Source organism: Furipterus horrens, unplaced genomic scaffold (assembly GCF_987537825.1).
Source record: "Furipterus horrens unplaced genomic scaffold, mFurHor1.1.pri manual_scaffold_6, whole genome shotgun sequence".
Classification (NCBI taxonomy): Eukaryota; Metazoa; Chordata; class Mammalia; order Chiroptera; family Furipteridae; genus Furipterus; species Furipterus horrens.
Window position 1 is genome coordinate 156,809,612 of NW_028327176.1, and position 17,037 is coordinate 156,826,648.

A 17,037-nucleotide genomic window follows, 5' to 3' on the forward strand; every position below is an offset into this window, starting at 1 on the left:
CACCGCTTGGGTGTGAAGGCCAGTGGGAGGTTTGAGCTCCACCGTGCCTACTGGCACGCTCTCACTGCTGCTGACCACACCTGAGAAGATCCTTGAGGATAAACCTCAGTCTGCCTATTAGAGTTGCCTCTGCGTAGCCCAGAGGTAGTTGTGAAATCAATTGGTTGCTTCATGATTTGTAGAAATCTGCTAAGTAAAGAGAAAGAAAAGTAGGATGCATCATAATCTTGCTCATCGGGACCACTTTCTTTGAATTTGCAGAGCTATAATGGAACACAAGGAGCTGTTAAAGGTGCCTTGGGATTGGCAAATAGGTAAGCTGCTGTTTTTAGTGAACCTCAGAGATATGTTGGAAGAGCAATGTGGGTGGAGGTGGGGCATGAACGGTGGAGGGATTTAGAATGCAGAGGACAAAAGAAAATAAAATACCCTTGTCATTTTAGGAATTCTTGCACACTGTAAGAGACTGAACTGTATGATTCATAATGTTTCCTAATTGAGCTTTCACCCATTATCATCGCCAAGATATTATTAGTGTAGACACAGAAGTATGTTATTAGGTTAAAGACCAACCAGAAGGAAAGAATGCCCTGAGGCAGTTGTGGGACTTAAATGACAGCAATTTGCTCCAGCTAAGAAGCACAAAACCAATGTGATCATTAAAAAGTGGCAGTTTGGAAAAGGGAAAAGAATGGAACTTAACAAAAAGGCATAATTGAAAAACAATGTAATGGACATTCTGAGCCCATAAAAATCTTTTCAGACGGGAGCATTTTGCACATGAGAAATAGTTCATTGATCTCCGAATGGACTTGGCAAAAAATACCAGAGATGCTTTGAGCTGCATAGCAGTAATCCAAAGCATCTCAGATTCCACTTGTTTCTAAAAATTATTTTTCTCTTAAAAAAAAAAAAAAGGTACAAGACTTGAGACCCTATATGATGCTCTAATAATCACACAGACAGTTCTAGAAGAGGGTGACATTTAATACCCTCAGCCCCAGAACTATCTCCTCAGTGTCGATACTTGGACACATGAGTTCCAGCAATGAGCACAGAGCTTGGCTCATGGGGGTGCTTGGCAATTGTGCGCACAATGAATGTAAACTGGAGTGAAAATACAAATTTTCCCCACATTGAAGCTGGCTGCTTGAATCATCTACAGTTTATATGAACTTTGATGGAATTAATGGCTTAAGTCGAATTCTGCTTTTATGAGCGAGGACTACAATGACATAAACTGCCCTGCACCACTTGACCTACCCTCGGCCACAAAGCATCCAAAGTCACCTGCTGCTGAGATAGTTCCCCCTGAAGACACACAGCAAACTACAAAGTTATGCATGATTCTCCCTGGACATTATCTCTAGCGACTTCAAGGGCTGACCAGCCCTTGTGTCTGTCACAGAGTCATGCCATTTAATTTCTCTCGAGTTTTGCTATAGAATGTTACAATGAAATGAAAATCAGTAGAGAGGAGGAGATGAGGGGCTGGGGAGAGCAGGAGGTGATGAGGGCAGCTGGGAAAGGAAACCAGCTGCAGGTGACAGGCGTATTCACCTTCGTGACTCTCAGTGCCAGGAAACAAAGTGTTGCCCGTGCTCAGTAACACTTCATATGCAGTGGCCCGTGAGTATAAATTAACTTTATATTAACAGTAATAGCAATAATAAAAATAATTTGTCCTCTAATTATGTGGATGTCATGTGCATGTCTACCGAGGTTCTGTTATAATTCGGTGTTAGTTAAATGTGTCATCGAAAGGTAGTTTTATCCTTAGCTCTCATTTTGCCATTAAAACATCAGTGCCCTGCAGTCAGAGATGCTGAAGGGCTGGGTAAAAGGGACACATTATGAAGCCATTTGTTTAATTCCTGATGGGAAATGAGGCTAAAGTAGTCTAGAAAGGATATCAAACATTCATTCTTTTCATTCTGAAGCAATGATAAAACTGCCTTTGAGGGGTTTTGTTTGTTTTTTGCTGCAAGGCTACCTTTGTCCGCATTCCCTCATCTGGTCCTATACAGGGTTCTATTGTTTGGCTCAATTTTAGGCACCTATCCAGTGAATAAATATTTTTTAAGTAAGTGGCTGAATGGATGACAAGAGGATGGCAGACTTCTTTAGTCTTGACATTGCACTTACTTTCTGGGGAACTGGGAGATGGCATCCCAGCTGCTGGGACTCATGGATCAGAGTGGCAGGGAGACATCATGGGGTCGGCATCATCCGAAAGTCTCCCCTCTACACCTTGGGAAGTCTCTCAAGATCCCAAGCTCTGAGTGTTGCACCTTGCTGGGGCGCTCAGAGTGTCTTTGCTAAGAGACCGGAATCTAGACTATCTTCATCTCCCACCATCTGTCAGTGTGTTTCTCTCCCTTCCCTCTCTCCACATCAGGACTCTCCTTTAGACAGCTTCATGAACAGCTCATATGGCTGCCACTTTCTCAAAGTTAAAAAAAAAAAAAAAATTTCCTATGGAATAAGTAGAATAATAAATGTGTTTTATATTTCCTGAACTTGAAAGGCATTTTTTAAAAAGAACAGAGTCTTTTATTTTCCTATAAAAGCAAGATACAAAGTAATTAAATGCAAGAAGATAACAGTTATTGTTGTTTATTTTTATTTCCTTGTTTTACTCTACTGAACAGAAAGACTGGGTCTGGTTACATAATCATCAAATTCAAGTAGAATATATGACCTAACAGAGCTAAAATGTCCCCCTGAGGAACAGGTGTGTTCAAGTCACAGTTGAAAATCTAATAAATAACTTAAACATTCTCTTTATCCCATTTGCCACGTTGTGTTAAAGGAGGTGTAGAACAAATGTAAGCTGATGTGAAAGTCAAACACCAGAGGAAAGGAAGGGTGGGCTGTGGATCAGCCAGCACAGGTCAGTGGATGCAAAGGGCTTTTCCCTTCTCACTTATGGGTGATGCTTGTTTTGGTTTTTTCCTGGAGGCTAAAACAGGACAGTTAACCTTTCCCTGAAGATGGAATAATGGAACCACAGAGCAGAAAGGACCTTAAGGAAAACTAAGAATACACCTTTTTTGTTGTTGTTGTTGTTTTTTATTCTTACCTGAGGACATGCTTATTAACTTTAGAGTAAAAGGAGGGGGTGGAGAGACATAGGGAGAGAAACATCGATGTCAGTGAGAAACATTGATTGATTGCCTCTCCTACCGGTGCCTCAGCTTAAGCATGTGCCTTGACCAGGAATCAAATCCATGACCTTCTGGTTTACAGGACGACACTCCAACTGAACCACACCAACCAGGGCAAGAATACACCTCATTTTTTTAAAACCAATGTTGACTCAGAGACCTGGGGAGTTGAAGCGACTTGACCAAGTCCATGGCTGCCTGTGGTGGGACTAATGTGCACACTTTGAGCAAGCTCCACCAGCCTGATGCCCTTTACAGGCTTAGCCTTACATATGTTCTGAGAAACCATCTTACTTAGCCTTTATTCTTAAGAATTAAAAATAATAGTTTAAAAATCAAATGGAAGTGAAAGGCAGAATACCAGCAGGATCCCAAAGAAAGTGTTGTACTACTTTGTGGTTGAGGGCACGCAAGTAATTCCAGCAGACAGAATGGGATGGATGGAGGGCTGCTGCTCGCTCAGGCAGGATCAGCACTGAGCAGTGCAAGCACCCTCCTTTTACTGGATTTTGCAGATATGCTAACCAACAGGGAGGGTCCAGGAATGAGCGCACAGGCACATTCCAGGAATGATTACGATGTACTTGAAACTTACAACAGAGGAAGCTTAAAGGATTAACTGAAGAGAACGCTTCCTGATTGACAAGTCTATATATCCTCTATAAGTTCAAAAACAGAAAATCAGAAATCCAATCATTTATTCTTTTAAGGCTATGGAATGGATGCACTGTTCCTTAAACACTAACAGAAAGCAATCAAGGTTAAACACCATTTGTGCTTAGTTTTGTTTGATTTCCTTATCAACATCAGGGAAGATGGAGTACTCAGCAAGATTCTTTTTAAGTCACAGGATGTCTTTAAGATCCTGAGGCCTGAGCAGTCAGACTGTCGGCACCAGCCAGTCCAGCTCACTGCTTGGATCATTGAACACCTGGACCGAGAGGCATGTAAACATACCTCAAATCAGAAGTCTTGATTTCCAGCATCAAAAGTGATGAAATAAAATATATACAACATATACTGGCATGTACTATCCACATGTGTTTATCATATGATCACATGTCATATTTGTATACATGTATGTATCGTGTTTATATGTGATGTGTATATGATATGTATATATCATATATATTATATAGAAAATGAGATGCTCCCTCAAATCAAATAGGATGCTCCTTCAAAGCCCTATTTCTCTTCATAATAATTAAATACTATAGATAGTGGTGTGTGCTCAGAATTTAAAGTCAGGTGGCCTTTGTGACCTGAGGGCAAGTCACTCCCTCTGTGTTCTGGCCTTTGCCTGTTTCCTCACAGATCCATCTGCTTCTTGTCCTTACTTGCTTTGTCTTGCAGAGCCTCATGCAAACCACACTTCCCAGTCAAGGCACCCTTGTCAACTGGCTTCCAGCTAGCATTGGCCAATGAGAGGCAGGAGGGTGGGGGGCAGAAACCAGAGTGCTCCTCTGTTTCTCTCTGTTTTGGGTTCGGTCTCTAGAAAGAGCTGAGTCTCCTTTGTAACATCACCTCTGCTGGGTTCCTGACCTCCTGACCCCAGGTAGCATGGCCTCCTCACTCGGTCTCTCTAGCTCCAGGGGTGTAACTTACAGTTACTGCTAATCTCTGCATTGCCTCACCATTCCTGTTTCTCCTGTCAGCCATTCAAACATCTTTGTGACTTGTGCCCATATTAAATTTCCCCTATTAAACCTGTTATGGACTGTGTTTCTTGACTGATACACTTTATAAGCTCATTTTCTTGTCTGTATAATGAGGGCAACAACAGTAATGGTGTTGTACTGTTGAAGGGATTAATTAATTAATGTATATAAAGTGCCTAGTACATGACACATAGCAAGCTCGCAATCGATATTAACCGATAGTATTCTTTCCAGTCTCTTTAGCTAAGTCTTTGGTGCATGAGGACAAGAGTGAATGAATTCTATCTTCAGTGAGAAAGAAAATGTTTGAATTAAGAAATGGTTATACACATGCTGTCTTTAAATGTAGTTATTGCAGCCATTATGTAGTTGTCAGTCAAAACTTAATAGAGTTCATTTGTTTCATCATGTTGATCAATTGATTGGAGACCCTGCATGGACAGCAAGTTGGGCCTTCCAATGCGTTGCTAATGTCCATTAGGAACTAACGTCCATCTAAGAACAGCAAATCAGCACACTGCAGCAATACTGCATTCCCACTGTCAACTCAGTACACGTTCATTCGCCTGATATGCTTTGCTCACGAAACAGGATATTACACCCCAAAACACTGAGAGACACAGCAGAGTGATTGACTGTGATGGTGTATGCATTCCACTCACATTCCCCTAAATTTAATTTCTACGGTTTTTAAAAATGTATTTAGAAGGTTAAAGCTTGAAGCATCCTGGGGGAGCTTGATGAGTTGAGTAAAACTGCTGTGTGCCTGCTTTCCTACCCCCCTTGGCTCACCAATTACGTTATAAAGTCACACCTGCCCTCTGAGCCTGCCAATTCTATGCCTAGCTCCCTGCTGGACAAATCCTCTAGGTGTATACATAAGCATTTACGATTTAACATGTTCAAAATGGAGCTTTTTCTCCTCCCTGAAAACTCAATCCTCCCTCGATTCTCTCCACCTCAGTGGCATCACCATTCACCCAGTTTATAAATTAGCCAGGACCCGTAAGAACCCAAGGGCATCCTTAATGCCAATGTTCCTTCACCACCTACATCTAGTCTGTGACCGGACTTGCTGAGTCTTCACGCATCCGGCCGCTTCCCTTCCTCTCTCCTGCCATTCTGAGCAAAGCCACCAGCACCTCTTGCACAGACTGTGACACTACAGTTCTCACTGGTCTCCTCCCATGCTTTTCTCCTTCCAAGTCCTTCTCCACACAGTAGCCAGTCATATTTTAAAGACACATTGCAATAGATCAGCTATTATCCACCTGCTACAGGCTCCTCAAAGGATTCTTTTCTTTCCCTTTTAAAAAATGTATTTTATTGATTATGCTATTACAATTGTCCCAATTTCCCCCCTTTGCTCCCCTCCATCCAGTACCCTCCTTCCCTCCAGCAATCCCTCCCCCTTAGTTCACGTCCATGGGTTGTGTATTTAAGTTCTTTGGCTTCTCCATTTCCTGTACTATTCTTAACATCCACCTGTCTATTTTGTACCTACCAATTAGGCTTCTTAATCCCTGCAAATTTTCCCCCATTCTCCCCCTCCCCCACTGCTGATAACTCTCCAAATAATCTACATATCTATGATTCTGTTCCTGTTCTAGCTGTTAGCTTCGTTTTTGTTTTTAGATTCAGTTTTGATAGTTGTGGTTTTATTGCCATTTTAATGTTCACAGTTTTGATCTTCTTTTTCTTAGTTAAGTCCCTTTAATGTTTCATGTATTAATGGCTTGATGATGATGAAATCCTTTAGCTTTAGTCTGAGAAGCACTTGATCTGCCCTTCCATTCTAAATGAGAGCTTTGCTGGATAGAGTAATCTAGGCTGTGGCTCCCCCTGTGGCAGTGTCCTTTTAGTCCTTCAGCCATCAGAGTAAATGCCACCTCCACAGAGAAGCTTTACCTAATCACACTTCCCAAAGCAAGCCTCCTGGCATCCCTTGTAAGGAACCCTTTTCTTCCTTCACAGCATTCGTAAACTCGAAGCTTCATCGCTTTCCTGTTTTCTATTGCACTGCTAGCCCATGACAGAGCACCCAGGGCAGAGCAGGTATAACTGAGTGAATATAAAACATCAGAGCCAATATGTGAGCATCCATGGTGTGCTAGGCAATGTAAAATCTAAGTCAATGATGCTATAAATAAATAAATTTTAAAAAGACTTTGGTACCTGAACTCTGTTTGAATCATGTTTGATTACTTTTAGTGAATTAAGTTAAGGATATACTTGCCACTAGCCTCAGATTCCTTAAAGGAATACTGAATTAATTTTTATGTTTTTTTTAATGTATCGATCATAGATTATTTAGTATTACATTTTTAATAACTTGGTTAAAAGGAAAATGAGTAATAGGTAGCAAGAAACCCAACTATAGGAAAATTGACCATTTTTAGAAAATTAAGACTTCTGCTGGAGAGTCAAAATCCATCTTACATTTTAATGACAGAATATCCATGAGAGGACTTGTACTTGATGGGACAAGAAAGTGGTTATCCCGGTTTCCTCTCAGGGCACTTCCACCACACTAGAGGGGGCTGTTGCACTGAGTTTGCTTACTGTTCAAAATAATTTTGTATACAGATTAGATGTGACTTTTCTTAAGCTTAGTATCAGAAATGCATAGAATGATGATTTGTACCCTTGAATATTTTTCATATGGGAAAAACAAACTTCTCTTTGGAGGAGTCACTGGTCTTCATAATAAAAGGTACTGGATGTCCAGTACCTACCAAATCCTCCAACATTCACAGGATTCAAGGAAGCAATCTGCCCACAGCCCATGCCAGATATATTATATCAAGGATTCCTTTGGAAAGGTTGGTTACTTATATTATAAAGTCCAAAGATCCACTGAATTGTATTACTTAGCTAATTCTTTGCCTTACTCTTTCAAGGTAGGGAAATTAGCATTATTTTCCTACATTATCAACATCTATGAAAGAACAAACCAAACTATAGATTTAGACCCAACAATACTGTGTACTTATGGAATTAGTGTTAGCAATTGTTTACCTAGTTATAATTAGAGAGAGAGAGAGAGAGATTCCAAGGATGAGAGACTAGATGACCATCTAGCATTTTAAGGGCACTTTTTTCTTTTTTATCTTTCTCTTTTGCACAACTTAATTCTTTGATGGTCTGCAAAGCATTTACCTATTCATTTCTAAAATAGCAGAACTTACATGTGAGAGGCCATGGCATTCTAAGAAAGGTGATAAAGGAATAGGTCTGTGTGTTGGTGGTAGGGCTGAGCAAGATTCACAGATCTGGAATATCATCTTGTGCTAAGAGCAATGAAGTTGTCTTCCCAAGGTCATGTGGTTAAGATTCCAATTCAGTACAGTGACTTGGTCCTGATCTCTTTGCCAGGTAAGCTCTTCAACTTTAAGGACTATGTAGTTCTTTATCATTGTTAACAATACATGATACCAAGCAGTTTTGTTTCTGTTTTGTGAATAAAACACCAAGAGATGAAAAAAGTTTGACAGGGATAGTAGAAGTTAATCACCGCACAACTGTGAATAGGATTCAGAGCCTTGACCCAGTGATCTGACTGTAGAAACTAAGAGCCACTTCCTCCTAGGAGAAAAATATCAGATATGTGGAGAGAATATGTATATATATATTTTTTTTACTTTTCATGTTTTAGCTATGTAATACCAATAATAAACAGCAGTTAATGGAATGAAAGAAAAACTCCCTTCTGTGAGTGAACAGGGTGTGTGCGGTCCCCCTTCTCTCACCCACTGTGGATGGGAAGAGACCCTGGAGTAGGCTGTGATGTTGCCTCTCTTTCTCTCACCCAGGCCTGCTCTACGTCGGCTTTACTGCCTGCATGTTTGGTCTCTACAGCTTCATGCCGGTCGTCATAAAGAAAACCAGTGCCACTTCGGTCAACCTCTCCCTGCTCACAGCAGATTTGTACAGCCTATTCTGTGGATTGTTTCTCTTCCACTACAAGGTAAGTTGAGTCAGTGCTCCTTTGGGAAGATACTTGGTAGGGAATTAACCTTCCAGGGCATGCAGATAGGACTACCCTTATGTGGAATGTCCTGATTTGGGGTAGGAAGAAAAGAATGAAACTGTGTGCTAACCCCTGTGATCTGGGTATTTACATTTAACTATAAGACAGAGGCAACATTTTGTCATTACAGACCAGTACCAATTGATAGTGAAAGATGAGACCCCACTATAGAGGAGAGAGCTTTCAGTAACAGTGGAGTTTTTTTGATACCATTTAGCCCAGAAGTGCTTCTTTGTTCAGTCTAAAGCTAGGAACTATAACCACAAAATGGACTCTTCCAAAGGCACTGGACAAAAAACACAGTTCCTGCAGTTTCTGTTCTGCACATATTTTCAAACTTGCAAATATGAATAGAAAATGTTAATGCATTTGAAATGCAGTTGACCCTTGAACATGGGTTTAAACAATGCAAGCCCACTTATACATGGATTTTTTGAATAAATACATATAGTACTTAATGTATTTTCTCTTCCTTATGATTTTCTTAATAATATTTTCTTTTCTCTGGCTTACTTTGTTGTAAGAATGCAGTATATAATATAAATAACATTGCAAAATATATATTAATTAACAGTTTATGTTATCAGTAAAGTAGGCTATCAGTAGTTAAGGTTTGGGGGAGTCAAAGTTATAAGTGGATTTTCAGCTGTGCAGGAAGTTGGCACCCCTAATCCCTGGGTTTTTTAAGGATCAGCTATACTAAATGATTGGGGTTTGAGTAAAGGAATGCAAAGGGATATTGTGAAGCCTTTGCAGTTAATATATCTGCCCTGAAGAAAGAAAAACTATTCAGTACAAAGATGGTGGTCTCTTTGAATACTACTCACACCGTAACCCAAGACGGGCATGACTAGTTGGGTGTCATATGGAGATCACATGTTATCTTTTAAATGCTACACTTCCTGCAACTATTAACAATTGATTTGAGTGAGTATGTGAGAAGAGACCTGCTTTCCATTTCTTACTTAGTCCTGTAAGATAAGGGTCAATGAGAACTATGACCAGTGTGAAAAAGGATCAGTATGGAATATCCAAGCAGATGAGACCAAATTAGGACAGATCAAAGAAGAAGCAGAAGAGAAGAAACACTATTCTGCCCACTTCTAACCAGGTGCTTCACCAGTGGTTTTATAGTTCCCAGCACCAGCACATGGGTGTGACTAGCTGATGGGGCGTCTTAGTGGTCTGGACACCTTCAGCCAGGTCAAACTGGGCTTGGAGGTTCCTGGAGGAATACTGAGTTGGGAAGAGTATGTACTTGAGAGGACCAGAGGCAAAGCAGCTAAAGTGAATCATCAGAAATATTACTGAGAAGAGCCAAAGTCATAGCCAGGAAACAGACTGAGAAGGGCAGACAAGGGTGGAAAGGGGGTCACAAACAAGCTAGCAGCTGGGAGGACCAGAAGCAGGTCTGGAAGACAAGAGGTAGAAAAAGCTGCTGTGCCAGCAGACAGGAGTAAAGTGCTGACTTCTTATTTTATATGGACACCTTGCCCTGTGTGGTGGCAAAAATGACAAATTAAAGCAACTGTCTAGAAATGGGCAGTGTTTATACATTGTTTATATATATATATATAAACAATATATATATTGTCCTAAGGGTAAAACATAAAGTCACAACATGTTCTTCTCATGCTGCTTATAGCCACAGTGCTGGGAGTCCCGGCTTCCTTTACAGTCCCTCCCCATACGCATCCAGTTGTTTTCTGGAAACCTGGGACCATGTAGCTATGGTCTCGTCAATATAGCACAGTAGCCACCATGTTTCTTCTCTTCTTTGCAGCTAAGCGCCCACATCTAGTTCCTTCCTTGAGCATGAGTTCAGTTCTTGGCAACTATTCCTTTGTCTTTCTAAGCTCTGAAACTAGAAGAATCCCTAAATCTTCCTTAAGGAAGAAAACTAAAACCTATTGCTCTGATTGAGGATTGTGGTCACTTCTTGGGCAGTCCAGATCCAGTCCAGCTCTTGGTATTCCTTACAGCAGTGTCCAAAAAATATGGTTTCACCAGAGGCACTTGCTAACAAAGCAGATTCATGGGCCACACCTCTGAGCGACAGAGTCAGTAACAGAGGACATGTCTGAGGGAGTCTGCATTAACTGGCTCCCCTGTGAGGCTGATGCTCTCTGAATTCAGGAACAAATACCTGAGAGATATACCTGAACAGTGCTCATTTTTATTTAAATTTATCGCTTCTCATACTTCCACTGACTTTTTATTAAACCTGGGGCTCACCACATTTACTGCAATCACATAGCCAAGAAGGCTGATGCACCAGGTAAAGTCCAATTCTCTGTAGTCCATCTTCAAGTATCATTTGTATGTTACTACTTACCTTGGATAAGTAACTTTGCTGAAAAGGAAACCATGTAGCAACCCTCATCATGCCATCATAAGGGAAGCTGCATTATCTGAACATTAAATTCTTGCGTTCATCATTTGGAGGTGTAGTAGATGTTTTTATTTCTTAAAGCAATGTTTTTTACTATACACACATACTTTATTACTAGTTAAAAGATGAATTTCCTTAAAGTAGAAATTAGCTCAACACAATAAAGTATTTTTTTAGTTAAAATTGACTTATATTGTCTTTTTAACAATTAAACTTTCAAGATAATTGTTTGTTCATGTGCTGTTTTAAGAAATAACCCAGATATCATTGACCCTTTTGCTGCTAGTGTCCATGGAAGCAGAAAAGTTTTAATTTTGATTAAGTACAATTTATCTGTCTGGGGATACTTTTAAAAACATGGAAGAAACCAAGTCCATCTCCCCACAGACTTTGGGCCACCAGGTCTTCCCTGGTGGCTTCTGACATTGCTCCCCTCCAGGGATGCCTGGTAATGACCGCTAGTTGCCTGGCATTGTCTGCTCTCAGGGGATAGTTGAAAGTCACAGCCCAAGGAAAGGAAGATTCCATTCAAGTAGGGGCATCTGTAACTATATAAAAAAGCATAGTATGGTAGAGAGTTTAAGGCAGTAACCCTCAGCCTTGGCTGCATATTGGAATCACCTGTAGAATTTAAAAAGTACTGATGCTTGGGTCCCACCCCCACTGATTCCAACTGAAGTGGTCTGCGGTGCAGCTTTACATATCAGATTTTTAAAAGCTCCCCTGCAGCCAGAATTGAGAGCCACTGGTTCAAACTTACTTTATGTGGCTTCAAGCAGGTAGAACTAACACCACAGGGAGAAGGGTATAAGATTACAGCGAAATGATGAAGAAACCTTGTTAACAATCAGTCATCCGAAAGTGGAATTGAGTGTCTTATGAGTCCCCCTCACGGGAGGAGATGGACAAGAATGTTAGAGGGCTAATCTGAGGGGCTTCACACTCCACTCCTGAGGGATGAGCAGTGACCTCTAAGATCACATTTGGTTTAATTACAGTCTGTAGTTATAGGTTATTCTTTCACTTAATCATGATGTCTTTACTTCAAACAACCTTCTGGTCTGGTTATAAATATCTGCAGGTCGCTAGGCGAGAGCTATTTGCTCACAGATGTTGCTTATCCAGGCAGAACTAAATGATTAAATGAAGCTCTCCTGCCCAACATTGATTATTTGCTTTTTCTCACTTTTCTACCCTTGGAAAGAACATCCATTTCTTTCTCCACCCATCAGTCCACTGTCTGCAGCTCCTCTGCCTCTTGTGCTGGTGGCCATGATGACTGGGCAATAAAGCCCCACGTCCTGGGGAAGCAAATTACCCACTTCTGAAATAGACTATCTGCATGGTATAGTGCTGCTGTAAACCCTAATTTTACAAGACTTTTGAGAAGTGCTCATCTATTTCTGTTCTTTATTACCTGACAACATTGTTGAATCCAAAACAGTAAATCTATAGCAATTTGTGGAAACTGCAGGAACTAAGCTTTACTGGGCCTCAGTGACCTTCCAAAACCAAACCAGGAAGAGATTTACATGGGAGCTTTTCAATTCGGTGGTGTGTTGGCTTTTCTTTTCAAGGTCAGAGCTTGATCACTTACCAACTCTATCTTCTTAAATTTATTGTCCAAACAAGGACACTTTTGAAAGTAAAGAAGTATGCATTTCCTATGGCTGCTATTAAAAATTACCGCATATTTAGTGGCTTAAAACAAGACACATTTATGACCCTAGAGTTCTAGAGGTCAGAATTCTCACTGAGCTAAAATCGAGTGTCAGCAGAGCTGTGTGGCTTCTGGAGGCTCTAGGGGAAGATCTGTTTCCTTGCCTTTTCCAACTTCTGGAGGCTGCTTGCATTCCTTGGTTCCTGACCTCTTCCTCTGTCTTCAAAGCCAGCAGTATAGCATCTTCCAATCTGACTCTACCATTCCTGTTTCTCTTGTGTTACTGATTATACTGAGCCCACCCAGATAATTCAGAATGATTTCCCCATCTCAAAATCCTCAACTTAATCATGTCTTCAAAATCCCTTTTACTGTGTAAGGTGTACTCACAGGTTCTGGGGATTAGGATGTGAGTATCTTTGGGGGGTCATTACTTTGCCTACCACAGGAGGACTATTGATTACAACAGAACAAATAAGAGTACATTGGCTCCAAGTCAGGCTAGCTGGGAAGTGTGGATGTGCTCTTTAGAAGTCACACCTGGACAATGAAGACACATGTTCCACCTACAGACACCGTGCTCTGTTGAATTTCCCAACTGATTTTGAAAGTAGTTCTGGTTACCTGCTAAGATGTAATTTTAATTAAGAAAACACTAAACTATGTGAGAAGAAAATGAATTGGGTGGGAGGACTACTTTAGTATCTACAGTGTGAAGTATAAATTCAAGCAATATAATGTGGGAATTTAAAAAAAAAACAAAACAGCAAGGACCATGAAATCAAAGGAGCCTAGATTTCAATAGTGGCTTCTGTTTGTTTACCCTTTAAGTACTTTGGACAAGCTTTTTACTCTCCCCAAACTTCAAGATGATGAGACTTGCCTTATGGAGGTTTTGAAGGGATTCAATAATTTATAAATGGTGACCCATAATGATGCATTTCGCTGATTTAATGTGTGGTTCAGGGTTAGTAATCTCTATTCCCACTTTTAGGATATGAATCTTATTTTAAGATTTTGTTACTAGATGTAGCTTTTAACAATTTTGTGTGAGTTTTTGGCAAAAACTGGGATTTTATGCATGACAACTTAGAAAGTATTATTTATAGCAATGACTTTCTAACTGAATTCTTTGATTCCTTTATTGCTTATAATAGAATTTTTAGATGATAATTCAAAGTTTGTTAAAATTAAATACCAGTAAATTCTTTCATGATATGTTATCATGTACTGATAATTCTTCAGGAAAATAGCAGCCAATATGGAATACATAGGGTATCCCCTTCAAAAAAGAGAATGGCTTATTCACACATTTTCATGGCTTAATATTGCTACAGAATTGCTGTAGTTAAAATTGAGAATAATTTCATAAGAGATTTTTTTTATAGTTTTATCAAAATAAACAAGAAATTGATAGAGAAAAAAAACTAAACAAATCCCCTTTAAACATTCCACTTGAGCCATTGGTTCCTCTGGTTCTCCACGCTGAACAGCTGGAAACCACGGGAGATGCAACTAAAAGAGTAATATTTTAGGGAAGTAAGGGCTCCATTGAACTTATATTCTTACATCAGAAAAATGTTTATGTTATCCATATTTCACTATTTTTAAAAAATAAAAAAGAGAGATTTCAAAATCACTTGTCTGAGAAGGCTACTTCAGCTATCCTGGGTAATGTGAGTCCCATTAATTTTTTAGAATTTCATCAGAATGTGTTCCTTAGAAAACATATTGCATGTTTTTATTATTGCTGTGAGTTATTTTTGACTAAAAAAGTCAGAAAATTTGTTTACATTCTCAGCTGCCTATTCTAGCAATCCATATTACATCCTATGAGGACAGGTGTAGAGCTCCAGGTGCCACCCGGACCCTCTCTGTCAGCCACCAAAAATTACGTCCCACATGTGCCTGTTTCTCTTATTGTTGTTGTTGTTGTTCTTCTCCTTCTTCTTCTTCTTCTGAGACTTGGCAAGAAAAGTTTCATAACTCTGGACGTGGGACTAATTTAATAATATATTATTATGCACTAAATTTAAAAGAACCCCACCCAGGAAATATTTATTCTATGCATGCTATGTTCCAGGTACTGTTTGGGTGCTTAATTCTATTTATAAATAAAGATGACAAGAACACCAAGGTGGATTACTGCAAAGGATGAGATTCCAAATCACTGCAACTCGAATAGACCAGCAATCTCAAGCATCCTTAACATCTGAGTGTCAATGTCACAGAGTCTGCAGAGATTGCATTATGAGTGAAATATCTCATTAGCCATGGATTAGAATCTGGAGCCAGGCAACCCTGTTGATCCTCTGTGGTGGTGAGCAATTTCAGGAATGGAACTGCAATTGAAAAGCCAGGGCAGGCAGCTGATGAGCACAAACACAACACCCCACATCTTATTTATAAAAGTGCTCTCAAAAGTAGCTTGTTATATTGCTTTTTGTAAGAATGACATCTTAAAAGGCTATGAATTTTAAGTTCATAGTACCTAAATATAAATGGGTGATTTTTAAATTAATACTTAGCTTTTATGACTCTCTTCCTATTTTTTAACCTGTCACTGGTGAGGAGAGAATTAGGGAAACTGGTGCCACTGCGGCCCCAGAACATTTCACATGAAATATCAAGGTGATAGAGCAGTGATTTTCAACATTTTTCACCTCATGGGACATATAAACTAATTACTAAAATTTGGCGACACACCAAAAATATATATAGTTTGCAGATCTGGCAAAATATAGGTATAATTTTGATTCATTCACACTGGCTGGCTATTGTTTGTGTTGGAGGCTTTTTTTGTTTTTGTTTTTTGCTTTTTTATTTCATAATCTAAGGAAAAAGAAGTCAGTGCCCCTGACTAAACAGTCAGGTATTGCGTGTTTTAAAAATTCTTGCAGCACACCAGTTGAAAATTGCTGTGATAGAGCAATGAATGTTTGAACTTGGCTTCCCCCTGTCTGGAAACTCAGTATAATGTCTGGGAGGTTTCTGTCTTGCTGAATGAGGTAGGTTAAGACTTACTGGCTTCCACAGGTGGGAAGGAATGCCTCCCACGCAGCTATTTAGGAATGCAGCCTCCTTCCACCTTGCAACTCTGTCATCCTCTGGGGCAGGGACCAGCAAACTAGGACTGTGAACCAACCTCCTGTTTTTGTAAATATAGTTTTATCGGAGCACAGTCATGCTCATTTCTTTATATATTACCCATGACTGCTTTTGCCCTACAGTCACAGAGACTGTGTTACCCACAAGCCTGAAATATTTACTAGCTATCCCTGTAACGACAAATTTGCCAGCCCCTGGGCAAGGCTCTTGGAATTCTCTGCACAACTCTCTGAGATGGCATAGAGGCTTTCATGGCTGGGTCCAGACTGGTGTCCATGACATCCTCCCCATTCTATTGGTCAAAACTCAGTCACATAGCCACATGTCACTGAAGAATGGCTGGGAAATGTAGTCAAGCTATTTGTGCAGAAAGAAAAGAAAATAGATTTAGTGAAGAAAAAAAATGCAGTCCCTGCCATATTAGCAATTTCCATTTATCAGAAATTTTGGAAGGATTAGAGAAATTGGAGACAAATTTTGAGGCTGGTCCAGAATTCAAAATTCTTTCTACATGAACCTTATTCATAAACTCCACATCACAGACAGATATTCTGGACTCACATTATCAGGACAAGCTGTAAGGGAAAATGGAATGAGCTAGAGGTGTTGTAGGAGTTTCAGATGGAAAGGCTTGTGGTTGGACTGGGCTGTGGCCAGGAAAAGCCAGCTAGTTGAAAAAGCAGGAGAATAAATTGGGTATGTTTGTCACCAGGGTGCATAGTCTGGCCCTGTTCTGCACACTCAGACACCTCATTTTGTCAGCAGACCCATGTGGATCCCTCTACCATGGATCTGAATATGAATAACCCAGGCTCACAGAAATCAGCAAATCAGTTTGCTAAGGTAAAAAGCAAAGATTGGCTCAAACATGAAAGGCTGACACAGAGCCATCACTCTGAACTCTCCAGGGGCTACCATGGGTAGGAGACTGTTTCAAATCTATATTTAAAGTCTTGAGACATTTTATTTATGCCCTTCTATGAAAGATTATACTATGTCTCCCCCATTTCCTGATTTCTGTT

At 40.1% G+C, this 17,037-nt stretch overlaps 1 protein-coding gene across 1 annotated transcript in view; it reads left to right on the forward strand.

Annotated features, from left to right (window-relative positions):
• The window catches only part of SLC35F1 (solute carrier family 35 member F1), a 370,047-nt gene that overhangs the window by 331,533 nt on the left and 21,477 nt on the right, over positions 1–17,037 (forward strand). Inside the window, exons 6-7 of the mRNA XM_090279788.1 lie at positions 262–314; positions 8,638–8,792. Of these exons, the coding sequence (XP_090135914.1) occupies positions 262–314; positions 8,638–8,792 (208 nt within the window). The remainder of the gene's footprint in view (positions 1–261; positions 315–8,637; positions 8,793–17,037) is intronic.